General features: G+C 40.5%; 3 protein-coding genes across 3 annotated transcripts in view; 2 read left to right on the forward strand and 1 right to left on the reverse strand.

Moving 5' to 3' along the window:
- The window catches only part of ubr2 (ubiquitin protein ligase E3 component n-recognin 2), a 27,563-nt gene extending 26,196 nt beyond the window's left edge, over positions 1-1,367 (forward strand). The window contains 1 exon segment of the mRNA XM_062430969.1: positions 1-1,367. This exon segment is cut by the window's left edge and continues 754 nt beyond it. The gene's annotated coding sequence lies outside the window, so the exon portion shown is untranslated.
- Positions 1-18,560, reverse strand: part of LOC133991866 (NACHT, LRR and PYD domains-containing protein 14-like) — a 721,507-nt gene that overhangs the window by 553,555 nt on the left and 149,392 nt on the right. The window lies entirely within an intron of this gene.
- Positions 2,699-9,845, forward strand: prph2b (peripherin 2b (retinal degeneration, slow)). Its single transcript, XM_062430753.1, has 3 exons — positions 2,699-3,279; positions 6,134-6,380; positions 9,645-9,845. Exons 1-3 carry the CDS (start codon positions 2,699-2,701, stop codon positions 9,843-9,845), a joined length of 1,029 nt encoding a protein of 342 aa, XP_062286737.1.

Raw genomic sequence — 18,560 nt, forward strand, 5'->3', positions numbered from 1 at the left:
TCTATAAACTTAAATGAGAGAAATCAATTACAACTTTACAGGACCTTTCATCCGATCACAGCTTCATGTTCTGTGGCTGTAGTTCAGATTACACATTAAAAATAAGTCACTTCTAAATTCTGGATGTAATTTTGGATGAACTCAGCATCCGTGACGACCTCTGACTGGCTTCGTCTCCATGGCAACAGCAGCTGAGGTTCATGGGTATTGTAGTATTTACAGACGTCCACCAAACCAACAGAAGAAACCTGATTTGTAAGAAACTAAACATTTGTGATGTTTACATTATCCAGGAGACTTTTTCTATGTTCAGTTTAAAGCAGAAATGATTCGACGTGAACACAGAAGCTCCTCTCACTTCACTTCACCGCCGTGTAACAGACTCATAAATCTGCTCTCCGCGTCCGAGGAAGAGGCGATACATGATTTAAACTTGAGAGCACAGTTTAGTACTTTGAGTTATAAACTGTGACAGATATGATATGAAGGACTGAACTGATCTCAGGACGGACGGTAAGAACTCTGAAGTGTTTGATCTTCTCTTGTAGCAGCTTTTTGGTTCTGAACCCGAAATGAATCTCCTGATGTTCGGTTCGTGTTTGTTTTTTAAGAGTTTCCATGACGACAGATTCCCAGAGCTTCGTGTTGTTACTGCAGAAATCTGTGTGATTTAAACATGGAGCATCATGGGAAATGAGAACAGCTTGTGGGAGCTCCTGACTCGCACCACAACATTTTAACAACGAGAGGAATATCAATAATAATCCTGTAATCTTTGTGTCTTATTAGCATCAGTGGAGGGTCGGAGTATTTATCAGTTTTACAACATATCAAACCACATATCAGAGCTACTTATTGGTTAGGAATGAAAGATTGGTTTCAGTTTTGTACCTTTTTTTGTTTTAACAGTTTATTTAAAGAGATGTTTTTTTTCTTTTTTTTGGGGTCCCGCGGTGTGCTTTGTGTGTTTGCTTGTTTGGAGAGCTGTGTGATGTCACTTCCTGTTTACGAGTTGAATGTTGGATTTCTTTTTTTTTTTTTTTAAGGCTTTGAGTTTGTTGCTGTGAGAGCTGAAGGAAAAACATCTTGATGAAAATGGACTGCAGAAATCTCCACCATTTATTTTATTTATTGATTTGTTTAAAAAAAAAAAAAAACGTATTCTTTTTTTTTTTTTTTTTTAACAAGTGAAACACTCAGCTAATGTCTCTTTTTTTTCGTACTTGTTTAAAAAAAAGTCAGAGTCATTATGTTGGAGATTTTTTTGCATTTTTTTCTGAGAATGACCGGGTCCTCTTCACAGCATGTTGCCTCCTCACCGCTGCATCATTTATCACATCTGACTTGTGAATATGTGAATTCTTGTATAAATGAGTATATGTACAATATTGTATAAGAATAACAAAAACAATAAAAACTTAAAAAAGAGTTTTTTGGGGGGGTTTCTTTATTAGTTTGTCTGAAGATCTTCTGATAGTGGTGCTAAACATGTAAAGAGTGAATCCTTTGAACATTTACTGATGATGATGATGATGAGCAGAACTGATCACACAGCTAATAACTGTAAATATGATTCTTTTGTTATTGTATTATATTTAGATTGTCTTCACTTTCTATTTATTTAATTTTGGTGTGTGTATAAAAAATATCCCTCAGAAAAATGTAATGAGTCTAGCGCCGTGTATCTGTTGCCATGGTAACTCTCCAACAGGTGTGTCCCACTCCTGAAATGAACCAGCTCACACTTTGTTTAGTTATTTATTTGTAACTTTAATTTCAGTGAAGTTTCTCTTTTTCAGGAACACTGAAGAAACTGCCACAAGCTGACTTCTCTTCTTGACCTTAAGGTTGATGCACACTCCTCTGATTGATGCTTCATATTCAGAGCTAAACGTATCCCACAATGCACAGCAGCATGATGCACAACACCAGTCCAGTTGTTGGCGGTAATGTGCCTGCAGGTTTTAGAACCAATAATCAGCAGACAAGAAGTTGAAATGTATGAAAGTTGGATTTTATTTGAATATCAAACCCCAAATAATGGCAAGTTAACAAGTACAACACCTTTCTCATGAGAAGGTATGTCTAAACTTGTAATATTAACAATCAGGTGAGGTCTCATTGCAGATGTACCTGAGACAGGTGAGGTACACCTGCAGTGGAGTGAGACAGGGAGCTTCTGTCAGGTCCAGTAGCAGAAATGTACTGTGCACTGTAACTTCGGGGAGGAAGCAGCTGCTTAACATCAAACCAATTAGCAGTAAATCTCCAGATTAGAGGCAGCAGCTGATCTGCTGTTAATGGGATCAGAGCTGATCGCAGGGTTTAGGATGACGTGTTGAGTTCGCTCGCTCACATTCACACCTCACTGCTTCCTTTTACAGGAAAAATATCGGTGCAGCCGGACGGCTGAGCCCATCTGAGGGTTTTATGTGAATATTTGGTTCTGATTTGATGGCAGAGCCCTCTGCCCCCCCAGGAGTATGGACTGTCCTGATTTGGAGTTTGGCATTATGGGTCTGAAACCAGGTTTTCTGTCTGAGTCACGTCTAGCTGCCTCCTTCTGGAACGGATTAAAATACTGAAACTCTGCCGGATTCTCAAATTGCTCAACAAAGGAAACTGTTTTATTGTTGAAATCTGAAGTTCAGTAATTGTTTATTTGACCTTAGTGTTGTGATCACAGTCAGAGGTGAAAATGCCGTTCATGCCAGTGAAGTTCGACCTGCCGAAGCGGGTGAAGCTCGCTCAGGGTCTATGGATGCTTTACTGGTTCTCGGTCATGGTGGGGATCCTCATCTTCAGCCTCGGTATCTTCTTTAAGATCGAGCTTCGGAAAAGAAGTGAGATGATGGACAACGACGAGAGTCATTTAGTGCCCAACTTGCTGATCTTGATGGGCATGGCGGCCTGTGGGCTCAATGCCTTTGGCGGTAAAGTGTGCCACGACTCTCTGGACCCCATGAAGTTTGCCAAGTGGAAGCCGATGCTGAAGCCATACCTGATGATGTGCTGTGGCTTCAATGGGCTGCTGCTGCTGACGGCGCTGCTGTGCTTCCTTATGCAGTTCGCCATGTACCTGACTCTGGCTGAGGGACTGAAGAATAGCATCAAGTTCTACAAAGACACGGACACGCCGGGCCGCTGCTTCATGAAGAGGACACTGGACATGACGCAGATTGAGTTCCGCTGCTGTGGGAACAACAACTACAGGGACTGGTTCGAGGTCCAGTGGATCAGCAACCGCTACCTGGACATGAGCAACGATGAGGTTAAAGAGTGAGTACACAATGAATACTGCACCATGTAGTCAGGGGCCATTACCATCAGTAGGCAAGTTCCTCAGGTCCCGAAATAAAAGAGCCCCAAACAGCTATAGATTTATTATGATCTTTAGATATGAAAAATATTTGATCATGTTACTTTTCTAACTCATTGTTCCCCCAAAGCACTTGAAGATCTATGCACCTGTGTACTTCTACTTCAGAGGAAAACATTGTCACTTGTAGTAAAAATCTGAATGCAGGACTTTTATGGTATTTTTATTCTGCGGTTTTTATAGTTTAACTTAAGAAAAGAGTGTTGTATGCTTCTTCTACTGCTGCAGATACCAACATTCTCAGTTAGAGAAAGATTAACAATAAAGCAAGTCAGCATTTTCCTGAAGCCTCCAAATCATCACATCTGCCCCTGCATGCATTGAACTGTAGTAGACATTTGAGGATGTCACCCTGTACTCTGAGAAATGGGAAGTCTTCTGGATATATCATGTCCAGTAAACCATCCATTAATGGAATCAGGTAATGATAAACATATGTCTGTACTTCTCACTGAAGCCTTTTCTTATAATAAGATGAGAGCTGAGCTAAATTCAACTTTCTTGGCGACTTTTCACCGAAGGGAAAAGCCTGATTTCAATCCTCAACATTCCTTGAACACATGATTTTATCAGCACTCGGAGGGGAGAGTTGTGTCTTTTTAAAAGGGTCAGTGAAGGATAACTGATAATTAAGGGAATTAAGGAGGTGAAAGTTACCGTGCAGGAGGTCGATGAACCGGCTTCTCCTCCTAAGTCCATAATCTGTCAAGATCTGATTTCCGACCCGCTGCACTTTATGCGTCCGCTAACATGACAAGGTTAAACTAAACTCCAAAAGTGATTCTCTGAGTGATGAAAGTCTGAAAAAACACATTTTATCATCATAATGCATTACAAACACTTTACAGGTGAGCAGTCAGATATGATCATCAAGTGTCAGATATATACAAATCATATACACGATGACGGCTCAGAGTCTAAAACATGTTGTATGTCCATGTTTGCATGTCATTCTCTGTCTTAATGCAATTAAGAGAGATTTTTCTTTCTCTCTCTTAGATGATTATTTTCCATGATCCAATTTTAACGTGATGTCACTCATAGGCCCCGCCCATTGCATGTAGCTGTCAATCACTCTCAGGCTCCCCCCCCCCACCCCCCACGAGAAGAAACCAGTGACATCTGAAACCCGCCCATAAACCAGTTTTTTTCAATATGTTGGCGGTTACCACTTTACCTTTTTTCTTCTCCAGTAGAGGTGGAGCCTAAAGATGGTGATGTCACACTATCTCATCATCTATTGGTCAGATTGTCCTGAAATATTCCGATCTCAGTCCTGCTCTCCACAGGATGAACCTCTTAGATTTTAATGACGCCATGACATTTCCTGAAGCGCCATCCTCTGGAGAAACGCCAGCAGCTTGGGTCAGAACTGGATATATATGGATTTATTCAACTTGATTTTAAAAGTTACGATTCGATGAAAGGATGAGTGTGTATCTAGTAGAATGGATTTGGTAGAAATAGAATATAATATTTATGTTTTAATTAGTGTTTTATAACCTTAAAATATTAATCGTTGTGTGTTCATGACCTCAGAATGAGTCTTAATATCTACAGAGGGAGAAGTTCTTCTTCCACGGAGCCACTATGTTGTTGTTTCTACAGTAGCCCAGAACAGACAAACCAAACATAGGACCTTTTGCATTTTTCACAAGTTTCACAACCACCGTAGGTTCTCTTATAGGCTTGGAGGCGGGGAGGAAGGAGGAATTTTCAACCTCACCACTAACTATCACTAAACCCTGCATACTGGTCCTTTAAATTTAACTGATTCTGCAGTTTTAAAAGCTGCTCCGATCGAGCCGTCAGTCTCTTTCTGTTTCTTTGTCAACAGTGTTGGACAGGTTAATAAAATGTAAACATTTACACGTGAAATATGTAAGAATAGTGTAAGAAGTTTAGTTTAAAACATTCCAAAAATTAACTGAAATGATGGACAGAATGTGAAGAAATTATAAAATCAGACGTTTCCCATTTTCTCAGTTGCCTGTCGACTGATTTTTCTATGTGAAGGACTCGGGACACTTTTGCCTGAGATAATCCAAGAGATGTGATGTTTATATGTACTCTCAAGTGCCTCACCTATCCCCCCCCCCCTACCAGGGTGCAACACCAACTAATGTTAGCATAGAAATGGAGTTTATTAGAAAAGTCTCTTTCAACAAGGCAATTAAAAGTGCTCTACATAAACCATATAAAGACAAAATGTAGAGCAGATCAGAGTTGAATTTTAAACCACTCAGTGCTTCATAAACCAACAGTAGTATTCTTCTAAAGACGCCAGCGTAAAGAAGTACAAAGTAACACACCTGTTCAAAATAAATGTAATGTTTTGTTATCAGGGAAAAGTGAGGAGTCACAAAAATGATTGATTAGGATACTTTGTAGAACCTAAAATGATGATCTGTGATTTCTGACACATATCAAGTTTTTAGGTTTTGGACGACTATTGAGACAAAAATGAAGTCACAATTATTCAATACATGAAACTAACAGAAACATATTTCCATCATGCTTTGACTGACGCTCTTTAAATGATGTCATCTCAATGTGTTTCTTCTTCTGTGACCGTTTAATGGCAGCGACTGGAAAATTTGTTTATCTGCAAACATTCACACAAGACAGCGTGGATGGAAACAAACATTCACTACATTTTTTCCTTATATCTGTTAAAGAGTGAGCTGCATTTTATTGGTTGCACCCAGCCAGGCAATGTGTCTGACCTCTGACCTCCCTGTCTTTGCCCTGCAGTCGTGTCCTCAGTAATGTGGAGCAGAAGTTCCTGATGGACAGCGTCCCGTTCAGCTGCTGTAACCCCGGCTCCCCTCGGCCCTGCATCCAGCATCACCTGACCAATAACTCCGCCCACTACGACTACGACCACCGCACAGAGGAGCTCAACATCTGGACCAAGGGCTGCCGCGAATCCCTCTTCGCCTACTACAGCAACATAATGAACAGCATCGGAGCGCTCATCCTTGCCACCATCTTATTGGAGGTAAGAGTCAGGAGGTTGCAGCCAATCAGAATCCAGCCAAGGCAGAACAACAGACTTTAGTTTGAAATTTGGTGAGAATGAATCAGAGCAGTTTGTTGGATTGGTTCAATTTGTCTTGATACTCTTATTGTCTGATAAAGACGATGATCCACAGTCTCCACATGATGAGCAGCAGTATCAATCATTGTTTCATCAGCTGTGTGCGACCAAACCTGCAACATCTGTGATGGACTAATAAGGATTTCAATGCACTCAAACTCTTCTCTGGGTTTTTTGCTTCTTCTTCTCTGAAGGAGGGTGTGTTTGTTTTCAATCTCAATCAATCAATCTTTATTTATAAAACGCCAAATCACAACAAAGTCATCTTAAGGCTCTTTACACATAGAGCAGGTCTAAACCAAACTCTTCAGATTTTAAAGAGACCCAACATTCACACATGAGCAGCACTTGGTGACAGTGGAGAGAAAAAACTCCCTTTTAACAGGAAGAAACCTCAGAACCAGACTCAAAGTGGGAGAACATCTGCCTCAACCGGTTGGGGTAGAGATTAAAATATAGATTTCTACTGTTTCTTGCTACCAGCTGGTGATGATGTAAACTTTACCTGTGTGGTAAATGCTGCTGATCATGTGTAGAAGGCCTGAGAGAGATGAGATTAGTATTGGACAGGAGGATCAGATGTAGGACTTTCAGGAAGGAACAGGCATAGAGTTTAATATAATAACCAGATCTGACTCTCATCTGCTGCTGGTCTGAACTTGTTGTGATCAAGTTCAAACTCTAGAACCTCGGAGGACTTTCTTCTTGAGATAAAACCAGGATAAGTTCTGTTCTTAATCTTGTGATTTAAAGGAAGATAATCGCAGCACACCTGCAGTCAATTAACTGAAGCGACCTCAATTGCACCACGTTAATAGCGTAATTGATTAACAAGTGATTAGCATTAGCTGTGCAGGAGAACTAATGGACAAACAAAACCAAATTCAACTCTCAGCGTGGCAACAAGAAGCCGTTTTTTAATTTTTAATAGTGTCTGTTTCTAAATCAATTGATATAATTTGCAGATATATTTGATCAGTTTTGCAGGTCAGAAACCAGTTAAAGGTATATTTCTAATTTATTTTCATCCATAAAATTATGTTGAATTCTAAATTTAGACTGCAGACCTTTTGATCATTCTGCATGTAGAACCGTTAAACCACTTTATGATAAAATGTATTATAATATATATTTTAAATCTTTATGTGAATCAGTTACATACAAACCTGGTTTCTGCTTTGAATTCCAGTTTCTTGTGTGTTTATAGAGGAGAGTTTGTCCTGGTGAGAGCAGTTTGTCTTCTGGTTTTATATGATATTGTACAGAAGTCTGAGGGCATGATGTTGATGGGAGACTCATGCTGCTGTGATTCAGGACTCGGTGTGATCAGTGATTGGTGGCTGAAGTGGCAGCGGGTTAAGCTGCCGATCGGTGGTCAGGCTCACCGAGGATCAGGAACTATTCTGGGGGGGTTAATCTTCCCGCGGCAGTAACAGGTTGCATTCTGGGAAGATCAGGATGAGGAACGGTTCCTGAGAGTAAAAAGAGATTCAGGATCTGGGTCAAAACAACAAGTTAGACCTGAAGCGTGATGACAGGCGGTGGATTAAAAAACAACATCCTGAACTCAATCACCCTGAGCTCTGTATGTTTGTTACTGATAATGGCAATTTAAAGTTCTAAAACTAAAACAGCTGCAGACAGTTCATCCTCACCGAAGCTCCATTCATTTAGGATGACCGTGGTTCTGGAGAGCATTTTATGCTCTGTAATAGAAATTAACGTCTAAATAGCAAACCGATAGCTTCCTCATTGGGGCGCCAGAAAGCTGACGATGGTGCAAAGATACTGAGTCACATATTGATGTCATTAAGTGTGGCTTACACTTCCCGTGGATATCATTATCTCCATGTCCATCACCAATAAACCTCTTTAAATCCACTTAGAAACCAGAGAAAAAGGAGGCTGCAGAACCGACCCGAGAATCATCACATTTATACGTTTTCTTCAGAACATTTGATCAGCTTTTATAGGGTCTTGCTCTCCTGATGATTTTATTTTTGTCATGTGGTCATTTTGTTTCCCAAACAGGCCGAAATGTTGGTGTTATCCAAGGGTTGAATCGAGGGCAACTGGACTTGGTTGTAGTCCATTTTCCCTTCGATTCAACCCTCCTTGGATAAACAGGACTGACGGAAAATCCGCACAGACATGTTGGTGTTTGCATGTTTCCAGAGAAAAAGCAGAACTATTATCTTAAAGTTATAGTTGTATTATGTGGAGAAAACTTGACAAATATACAGAGTGTCCACAAAGTCTCTTTACAATTTAAAAAATGTATTACAAAAGCAATTGATGAGATATGTTAATCAGATTAGTTCTATCAGGCACAGACCAGGTGGACTCAAATGCAGAGACAGGGACAGTGATGAAGAGTTGTTTAATCAGTCCAAAAGTCAAAAACCGGGAAATCCAAAACACAGGGCAGAAGTACAAACACACCAAGACGATATATTGACATGAACGCTGGAACTCTGACAAGACGATCTGGCCCAGAAGGGAAAGCGCACACCACATATATACCCAGGAGACTAACGAGGCACAGGTGTAACACGTTAGGGGAAGGGAGGCAAACAGGAAGCTAGACAAGACAAGGGAAAACACACCAAAATAAAACAGGAAGTAGACAAGACACAAAAACTAAAACTACAAAAATACATTACAACTCTACCGGGCCCTGACATTGTACTCAGTGGTTATCAAAGTGTTTAATCACATTGCATTAATGTAACATGTCTGGACAAAGATACGAGACATCAACCACCTGAAGCTAAACATCACTGATGCCATTGATGAGGCTCTGCTGCAGCCAACATGGCAAGAAATACAGTCCCGTCTTGATGCTTCGTGCAACTAATGGAGCTCATATAGAGGGTTATTTGTCTATTCATTTGCTTTTGTAATAAATTTGTTAAATTGTAAAGAGACTTTATGGAAACCCTGTATAATAATAAGCTTTAAATCAAACTCAGAATCAGATTTATTATTTAAAATATTGAAGGATCAGGAGCATAAAACATCAGAACTCTGTGAAACGTCTCTTTAAATGAAACTGTTCACTAATTAATCCATGATGATGTACGAGGCTTAAAATGACACATTTCCTAACCCCGTGTGTGTGTGTGTGTTTGTGTGTGTGTGTGTGTGTGTGTGTGTGTGTGTCAGTCGGCAGACATGGCGGGGTTAAAGTACCTCTGCACAGCTCTGGAGACGATGGCCGACCCGGAGAACCCAGAGTGTGAGAGCGAGGGCTGGCTGCTTGAGAAAGGCGTGAAGGAGACGTTCGATGAGATGCTTTCCAAGATGAAGACGATGGGGAAGACCAACCAGGTGGACGAGGGCGGGGAGGGGCAGGAGGCCACCTGAGAGCCCCGCCCACCGTAAAGGACTGGGGTCTCGCCCCGCTCCTCCTCCTACCTGCCGCCGCCACCGCCTCTTACGTTTTCAACACGGAGTGAGGCAGGAGAGGTTTTTTCCATGTTATGTACATATGCCATCATGCGTGTGTTAAAATGCTAATAACACACACACACACACACACACACACACACACACACACACACACACACACACACACACACACACACACACACACACACACACACACACGTTCAAAAGTGAACAAGTCATTTAAGCTTACTGTGAATGATGATGTTGTTTTCCACTGTGTAAATATGTTGAACAGAGTTTATTTTTAAACAGGGAGGAACAGAAACCTGCTGTACATAAAAAAACCTGGGTTGGGAATCAAATTATATTAAAATGTACAATTAACCTCCAACGCCCTCCCCACCCGCTCCCCGTCTATAATGCTTCCTGTCAGATGGAAATAGTCAACGCCGGAGCCGGACATCAGATCACTGATCATCATTTAGAAACTGTATCAGTGACACAGTTTGTCCAGCAGAGAGTCAGCAGCAACCAAACATATGTTTTTAATGTGAGGGATTCAGAATCAGTGAATATATCATCATTGTTCCTCTTTTAAATACGTCGGGCTCCGGTGTGACTGTCACTGTCGGACCTCTGACACGGAAACAGACGGCTAAACATCAGCGGCTGTAAAATAAAAAAAAGATGCAGCAGTACCACTCCTGACCCGCAATGGCAGCACTGAGCTCTTCCATCATGCAGCTTCTTGAATTTTAGTCGGACACATCTTTTTAACTTGAATATTTTATGTTTTTTGTGCGGCGCTCGATTCATGACTTAAATTCTTTCTTAAAACTTTCACACAGTGTGTTTATGTCTTTTAAGGTTTATTGATAAAAAATTCTTCTTTCTTTATTCGATGGAAAAAATGTGACAGCTGCTATGAGGCTAAGTATCACTAACATCTGTAAACAGAAGCCTGTGATTGGTAGTGCTGGTTGGGGAGAGTGAGCCTGGCAGACCGAGCTCAGGGCTGAGCGTTGTGCCGTCTGGTTCCCTGTCAGAGCAAAGCTTGTCCAGACTGACACAAGAACGTTTTTTTTTACTCCAAAGTTGCAGCCAAACCAACACACACACTTTGATGATGAATTTAATCTTCTTTAAACTGTAAATTAAATATTTAGTGTTTCATCAGGGAGTGTGTGTGTGTGGATCTGGTCTGTGTTCAGACAGTTTTACAGAGTTCAGCTGTATAGTCATTTAAAGGGTGAGTTTAAAGAGAAAATCAGTTTTCAGTGACAGGTTTTAATATTTGTATCTTTGTTTTTTTTTTCTTTCTTTGTAACATGGAGAGTCGTGATGTTTTCAGCCAGTTGTTGTGGGTTGGTTGGAGCTTGTAGTTGCTCCATTGTGTGTGATAAAACCTATAAAGAGATTGTGACTGACACCAAACTGTCCGACTGATCTTTTATATCACTATTAAATATTATATACTAAATGTTGTGTGTACCATAGACTGTATATAAGAAATGGACGTAACATCCGTGACGTCACCCATTGGTTTGTGGACTGCTGCTCGGAGGCCAATAGTTTCGGATCTGAGCAGCACCATCTTCAAATATTTCAGGTGCATGCTGGGAAAAATAAAAACAGGGATTCTACTTATATGGGCATCAGGAGGAGCATGAGGCGCCCTCCTGAACCTGTGAACCAATCAACCTGTCAATCACCACGTAGCCACGCCCTAATGCATACCCTGCTTTATCGTCACATATAAAATCAGGGAGGCCAAAATGTCCCAAATGAACATCATACTGCATTGAAGAAGGCTTTAAACTAGCGATTGAGACCATAAACACATTTTGAAAACGTTTACTGAGGTTAGAAATCAAGTGAGAAGTTGGTGAATTCTCCATTGACTTGTATAGAGACGGAAGTCCTTTTGACACCAAAACGGTCGCCCCCTGGTGGCCTTTTGATAGAATGCGGTTTTAAGTTACTTCCCCGTTGGCCTCGTTTCAGAGGACCGGACAGAGATGTCGTATATGCAGGTATACAGGTGTGTGCTGCACAAAATGATCACTTTTTAATTAATTCCATGTTGTACTGATAGAAACACAACCTTTCCAGCTACCATCTTTGTTTGGAGGAAACATTTTGAGTCGAAATTTTGTCAATCTTTTTCTCCTCATGGTGCAACAAAATTATTATTTTTTTCACCCATGTGGTTCAAACAGTCTTCTAGGATTATGAAAATGTGATCAGAACAGGATAAAGTGTTGTGTCTGTGTTTTACAAAGATTATCATCTTTCTCTGCTTCCTGCTACCAAGTGAACAAATTAATATCTGGAGTGTATTGAATTTCTTTTCTCAAGTTCTGAGAAGACGTTCAACAAGTGTTTAGTTCAGTAAAGTTTCATTTTTAAAGTCTGTGTAAAGTAAGAATAAATATGTGTTCTGAGTTTGACATACCACAGAACCACCCTGCCAAATTTGAATGATTAAAAAAATCACTTTGTTAGATTTAGAGAAAGATTGTGGTTTAGATTAAAATGATCAATTTAAAGCTACTTGTATAACACAGTCTCATACTAAAGCAGTTCAAAATGCTTTACATAAAAACCAAAAATGAAAGAACCCACATGAATAAAATCACATATTTATAAACACAAACAAAGGCAAGGCAGCTTTCTTTATACAGTTCATTTCATACCCAGGGGAAACTCAGTGTGCTTTACATAAAAACAAACATCTAACAGTAAGAATTGGAAGCATAAAAACATACAATTGAAAATAAAAAAACCCAATCATAGTGAAAATTGGAAACATTAAAACATACAACATACTGTACAAAATGCTTGACTTTGGTTATGAAAGTCTAATTTCAGCAGGTAAACTGTTCCAATATTTAGATGTATAAATACTGAATACCATCTCACCAGACTTTATAAAGTATTCTAAGCACTTGGCAGCAGGTTATAAACTAATAACACGTCTGAGATGGCCAAAAAAAAAGAAGAAAAAAAAGTCTGGCACAAAAAAAAAAAAAAAGTCCGGCAAAGAGAAAAAAGAAGAAAAAAAGTCCAGCACAAAAAAAAGAAAATAAAAAAGTCCAGCACAAGAAAAAAAAAAAAAGTTTGGTACAAAAAACAAAAACAAAAAAAGTCTGGCACAAAAAAAAAAAAAAAAAAAAAAGTCCAGCACAAGAAAAAAATAAAAGTCTGGCACACAAAAAAAGAAAAGAATCCGGCACAAGAAAAAAAAAAAAAAGAATGAAATACTGTTGCACCATTCAAAAACAGTAGTAATTAGTTTATCGGGACATAAACAGTGTTAGATATAAATGTTACTATTTGATGTACCCTGATTTTTGGTGGCCTTTGGTCGATAGGTCGCTTTCAGTGACTGAAAAGGAATGGGTGTGTTATTCATATGCAGGCTTCCTGGGACTTTATGAATCTGCTTCATGCTGAAGTTCTGAGTTCATTCAGAAGCTGAACTGAACACAAACAGACAGAAACAGTCGGTGCGTCCTTATTTTGGCTGTTTGAGGAGATTAAACACAAGCGGTCCAGCGGTCAAACACACAAAGCGAATCAAACATTTGCTTTTTGTTCTGAACACAGAAACACAGCAGAGGTTTAAAGTGTCGTTAACAGCAGCTGAGCAGATAAATGAAGTTAATCAGCTCAGAGCAACAGATTAACTCTGCTGATGTCAGATGATGGCGCCATGACGCAGAGGGGCTGCAGGGGGCCCGAAGGTGGGAGGAGCCACGGCCAAGTCATTTAAAGGACAAGTTCAAACACTCTGGGATTTTAACCCTCCTGTTGTCCTCGAGTCAAGGAAGGAAGGAAGGGAGGGAGGAAGGAAGGATGGAAGGGAGGAAGAAGGAAGGAAGGGAGGAAGGAAGGAAAGGAGGGAGGAAGGAATGGAGGAAAGGAAGGAGGAAAGGAGGAAAGGAAAAAAGGAAAGGAGGAAGGAAAGGAAAGAAGGAAGGAAGGGAGGAAGGAAGGAAGTGAGGGAGGATGGATGGACAGAAGGAAGGAAGAAAGGGGGATGGAGGAAGGAAAGAAGGAAGGGAGGAAAGAGAAAAGGAGGGAGGAAGGACAGATGGAAGGAAGGAAGGAAAAGTCAAAACAGACGGGGTCAATTTGACCCGGGAGGACGACACGAAGGTTAATATACTAAATGTTCAGCCCTAAACACAGCACACCCATACTAATAACAATAACCATAATCATGAATTCAATTTAATACTGAGCAGTTTATAAACATAGTAAAAAAGTTAAACACACAACAAGCTGCTTTACATTGGACACAACACATTATTCCACCTTAAGAAAATTACAGTACAGGATCCCAAATCTTACTGAACACACTTCCTCTGTCTCCTTAATAAAAGATCAAACTAAGTCAATGTTCCACACTTATAAGACGACATTCTTTGCAATTAACATTCAAAACAAATATATATATATATATATATATATATATATATATATATAGTCCAAAGAATTGAATTGAATTGAATTGAAAACCTCACTGCAGCAGTATAAACCTCACTGTACCAGTATAAACCTCACTGCAGCAGTATAAACCTCACTGCAGCAGTATAAACCTCACTGTACCAGTATAAACCTCACTGTACCAGTATAAACCTCACTGCAGCAGTATAAACCTCACTGCACCAGTATAAACCTCACTGTACCAGTATAAACCTCACTGTACCAGTATAAACCTCACTGCACCAGTATAAACCTCACTGTACCAGTATAAACCTCACTGCAGCAGTATAAACCTCACTGTACCAGTATAAACCTCACTGCACCAGTATAAACCTCACTGCACCAGTATAAACCTCACTGCACCAGTATAAACCTCACTGCACCAGTATAAACCTCACTGCACCAGTATAAACCTCCCTGCACCAGGTATATCACTAGTCTGGCACTAAAGCAGCTCTTCACTCTGTACACTGGTTGGTCCTTATTGTGCAGGATGCTGCTGAGTTTCCTCTAGTGAGTCAGGAGGCAAACCAATGATGGATCCTGCCTTTGTCCTCTGAACTACTCCCCCCCCCCCCCCCCCCCCCTAGCTAAAATACTTTGATAAAACACATTTAACAGCGACCTGCTGACATCAAATGACCGAAGCTTCCTGAGGAAGAACAGTCTGGAATGGCTCGGGTGTTCTCTTTCCAGTCCAGCCTGTTTATCCACAAGGATGCCAAGGTTCCTGTAGTAGGGGAACAACCTCAACAGCGACATCATTGATGAGTACAGGAGTCACTGGTGTCTTTTTCTTTCTAAAATCAATGACAAGTTCTTTTAAAATACTACTTACTCTAAAGATGGCAATACGAGGATCCGGTTCCCAGAAGCCTCGCTGAAACAATGAAAGATGTTTTTTCTAATAAGTGAACTGCATGACCAGAAAGAAATCTCTGGTACTGATCATCAATTAACCATCAGATGCAGTTAAACTCATTTATTTCTCTTCAGTCTGAGTTCAACTGAAACCAGGTTCAGCAGGTTTACTGCAGTCACAGCTGTAGGTTTGAACTTTAGAGCGTTTTTATCAGATGTCCTATATGCACAACTGTTTAAACATTGCTGTTGCATGTGCACACACACTTCATACGGACATTACAAGGACTTACATTCAGTTAGTGGAGACTGAATGCAAAGCGTACTTTATGCAATACACAGTATATTTGGTTTATGACTAAAAGATTTGTATCATATGGATTTTTCTCAGATTTGAACATCAATAATTGCAATTTAAAATGTATGTAATGACCCCGTCTGTTTTGACTGTTCCTTCTTTCCTTCCTTCCTTACTTCCGTCTGTCCTTCTTTCCTTCCTTCCGTCTGTCCTTCCTCCCTCCCTCCTTCTCTCTTTCTTTCCTTCCTTCCTTCTTTCCTCTGTCCTTCTTTCCTTCCTTCCTCCCTTCCTCTTTTCCTTTATCCCTCCTTCCTTCCTTCCTTCCTTCTTTCCTTTCCTCCCTCCCTCCCTCCCTCATTTCCTTCCTTTTTCCTTCCTTCCTTCCTTCCTCCTTTCCTCCCTTCCACCCTTCCATCCTCCCTCATTTCCTTCCTTCTTCCTCCCTTCCATCCTCCCTCATTTCCTTCCTTCTTCCTCCCTTCCTTCCTTCCTTCTTCCTCCCTTCCATCCTTCCTTCCTTTCCTTCCTTCTTCCTCCCTTCCTTTCCTACCTTCTTCCTCCCTTCCATCCTTCCTTCTTCCTCCCTTCATTCCTTCCTTCCATCCTTCCTTCCTTCTTCCTCCCTTCCATCCTCCCTCCTTTCCTTCCTTCTTCCTCCCTTCCATCCTTCCTCATTTCCTTCCTTCTTCCTCCCTTCCTTCCTTCCTTCTTCCTCCCTTCCATCCTTCCTTCCTTTCCTTCCTTCTTCCTCCCTTCCATCCTTCCTTCTTCCTCCCTTCATTCCCTCCTTCTTTCCTTCCTTCTTCCTCCCTTCCTTCCTTGACTCGAGGACAACAGGAGGGTTAAGTGTTAGTTCTGTGTATAAAATATGAGCAGATTTAGTGCTTTAAATGTGCTGCTGTTCATCCAGATCAGACAGTGAGGTTCATCCTGAGGGTTTATCAGATCATTTAAATATTTCTCTTTCATACAGTACAGTACAGAGACTTTAGGTGAAGTGAAGGAAAGACTTCTCAGAAGAAAGATTAAACTATGAATAAAACACTAATGATGTTAATGAACAGGTTTCTATATCTCATTTGGAGATCCTGCACCTGTTCGACGAGCCAATCACACGGCTCCTCACAGCCTGTTGCTGGGCAGAATTCAGATTAGATCAGATTATCTGGGTGGACGTGAGGATCAACAGGTTAAAGCTGCAAGTCAGGAAAGAACAGGAGGACTTACATTCATCTAGTGGAGACTTACCGTCAACCAAGTCTTCATGCTAATAGTTTTATGATTTATATTATGGGGGTTCTTGCTTTTTATCCCCAGAAAAGAGGCGAGAGTCCCCACAGCTGTATGTCCCCACAACATGAGGAAAACAAGTACACACACACACACACACACACACACACACACACACACACACACACACACACAAAGCTGAAAGCAGTAAAATGTGCTCCTTAGTTTGACTCAGCTAACTTTCAGTCTGCTGATTAACCCTCCTGTTGTCCTCGAGTCAAGGAAGGAACGGAGGAAGAAGGAAAGAAGGGAGGAAAGGAAATAAGGGAGGAAGGAAGGTAGAAGGGAGGGAGGAAAGAAGGGAGGGTGGGAGGGGGAAGGGAGGAAGGAAGGAAAGAAGGACAGGGGAAAGAAGGAAGGGAAGGGGGAGGAAAGAGAGAGAAGGAGGGAGGAAAGGAAGGAAGGAAGAAAGGGGGGGACAGAGGAAGGAAATAAATAAGGGAGGAAAGAAAGAGAGAAGGAGGGAGGGAGGAAGGACAGACGGAAGGAAGGAAGGAAGGGAAGAAAGAAGGAACAGTCAAAACAGACGGGGTCAATTTGACCCGGGAGGACGACACGAAAACAACAGGAGTCTAAACTTTTCAGTGTTATCTAGTCAAAATTTCCCAAACTTCACATTTTCCCTTTTACCTGCATGTCTGTTTTAAGTTTTAAGTGGGAATAATTTGTACATGTTATCTCAACATTCCCACAAATCATGATCTTTCAAAGTATTGAAAAACTTATTCATTTATTGAGTTTTACCATATTAAACATAGACATCAACAAAGTGTGCATATTTGCCCCCCCGACCTATCCGTGGAAAACATAGAGTTAGTAAATCAGAGCTGCAGCAGAAACACGTTTATATCGTCTGTAAACGTTTACATTGGTTGGTTTGAGCCGTAGCAGGAACCTACTGAGATATTAATGTGTTTTATTTTAAAATATATCATTAGTAACAGAAGAATGGCTGCAGATAACAAGTATTACCATCACTGATTAATCTGCTGTTACAATCAAATTACATCAAAATACAGGAAAACAAACGTACAGCCAAGCCATAGACAAACTTCTTCAAATGTCTTTTTTTGTCTCTTTAACAGCTCAAAATTCAAAGTTAATCTATTCACAGTGATATTAAACAACCATCACTTTACACTATCAGTTAATGTTTTGTTTTTTAATTAATTCATCGATTACTTGTCAGAAAACAGTGAAAAATGTTCCCAAAAGTCCAACGTGACGTCCTCAAATGTCTCATATATATATCAAAGATTTTCAGTTTATTGTCAGAGGATGAATCAATCAAATGACATCAAAACAAACAGCAAAGCATAATCTCCAGACTGTTTCCAAAAGCTCCCCATAAAGGCTCCAAGTTCTTGTTTTTCCTTTTAACGATACGAGTCCGTTTCTCCTGCAACGAGCTGCAACTTCCTTCGTCCACATCTTCATAGACTGTATGTTAAAGCTCTTCCATAACAGTGCAGTTAACCTTTTTACTTTCTAAAAAGCACAAAGTCAGTCAGTGCAATGACTCCTGCAGAGCTACAACTAAGTCTTTTGGGTATATTCCAACAATACGTCCTTTTCCAATTACAAAGTTTATACATTCAGCCACAGTCTCCCAGAATGTGTTCATATCATAGAAGACTTAACCTGGCAGGTGTAACATAAGTTCTCATTAACCATCTTTATTGTTATGATACTGAGTGAGATCTTCTCTTTGGGCCTGATTTACTAAAGGGTGGAAAAAATCTGTTCTCTAC

This window comes from Scomber scombrus, chromosome 12 (assembly GCF_963691925.1).
Source record: "Scomber scombrus chromosome 12, fScoSco1.1, whole genome shotgun sequence".
NCBI classification, from domain to species: domain Eukaryota; kingdom Metazoa; phylum Chordata; class Actinopteri; order Scombriformes; family Scombridae; genus Scomber; species Scomber scombrus.

What these genes read in the sequence shown, in the direction of transcription:
- prph2b (XM_062430753.1), top strand. Translation starts at nt 2,699, where the DNA reads ATGCCGTTCATGCCAGTGAAGTTCGACCTGCCGAAGCGGGTGAAGCTC. An exon ending in AGCAACGATGAGGTTAAAGA is followed by an intron (nt 3,280 to 6,133) that starts GTGAGTACACAA and finishes TTTGCCCTGCAG; the next exon opens with TCGTGTCCTCAGTAATGTGG. An exon ending in TTGCCACCATCTTATTGGAG is followed by an intron (nt 6,381 to 9,644) that starts GTAAGAGTCAGG and finishes TGTGTGTGTCAG; the next exon opens with TCGGCAGACATGGCGGGGTT.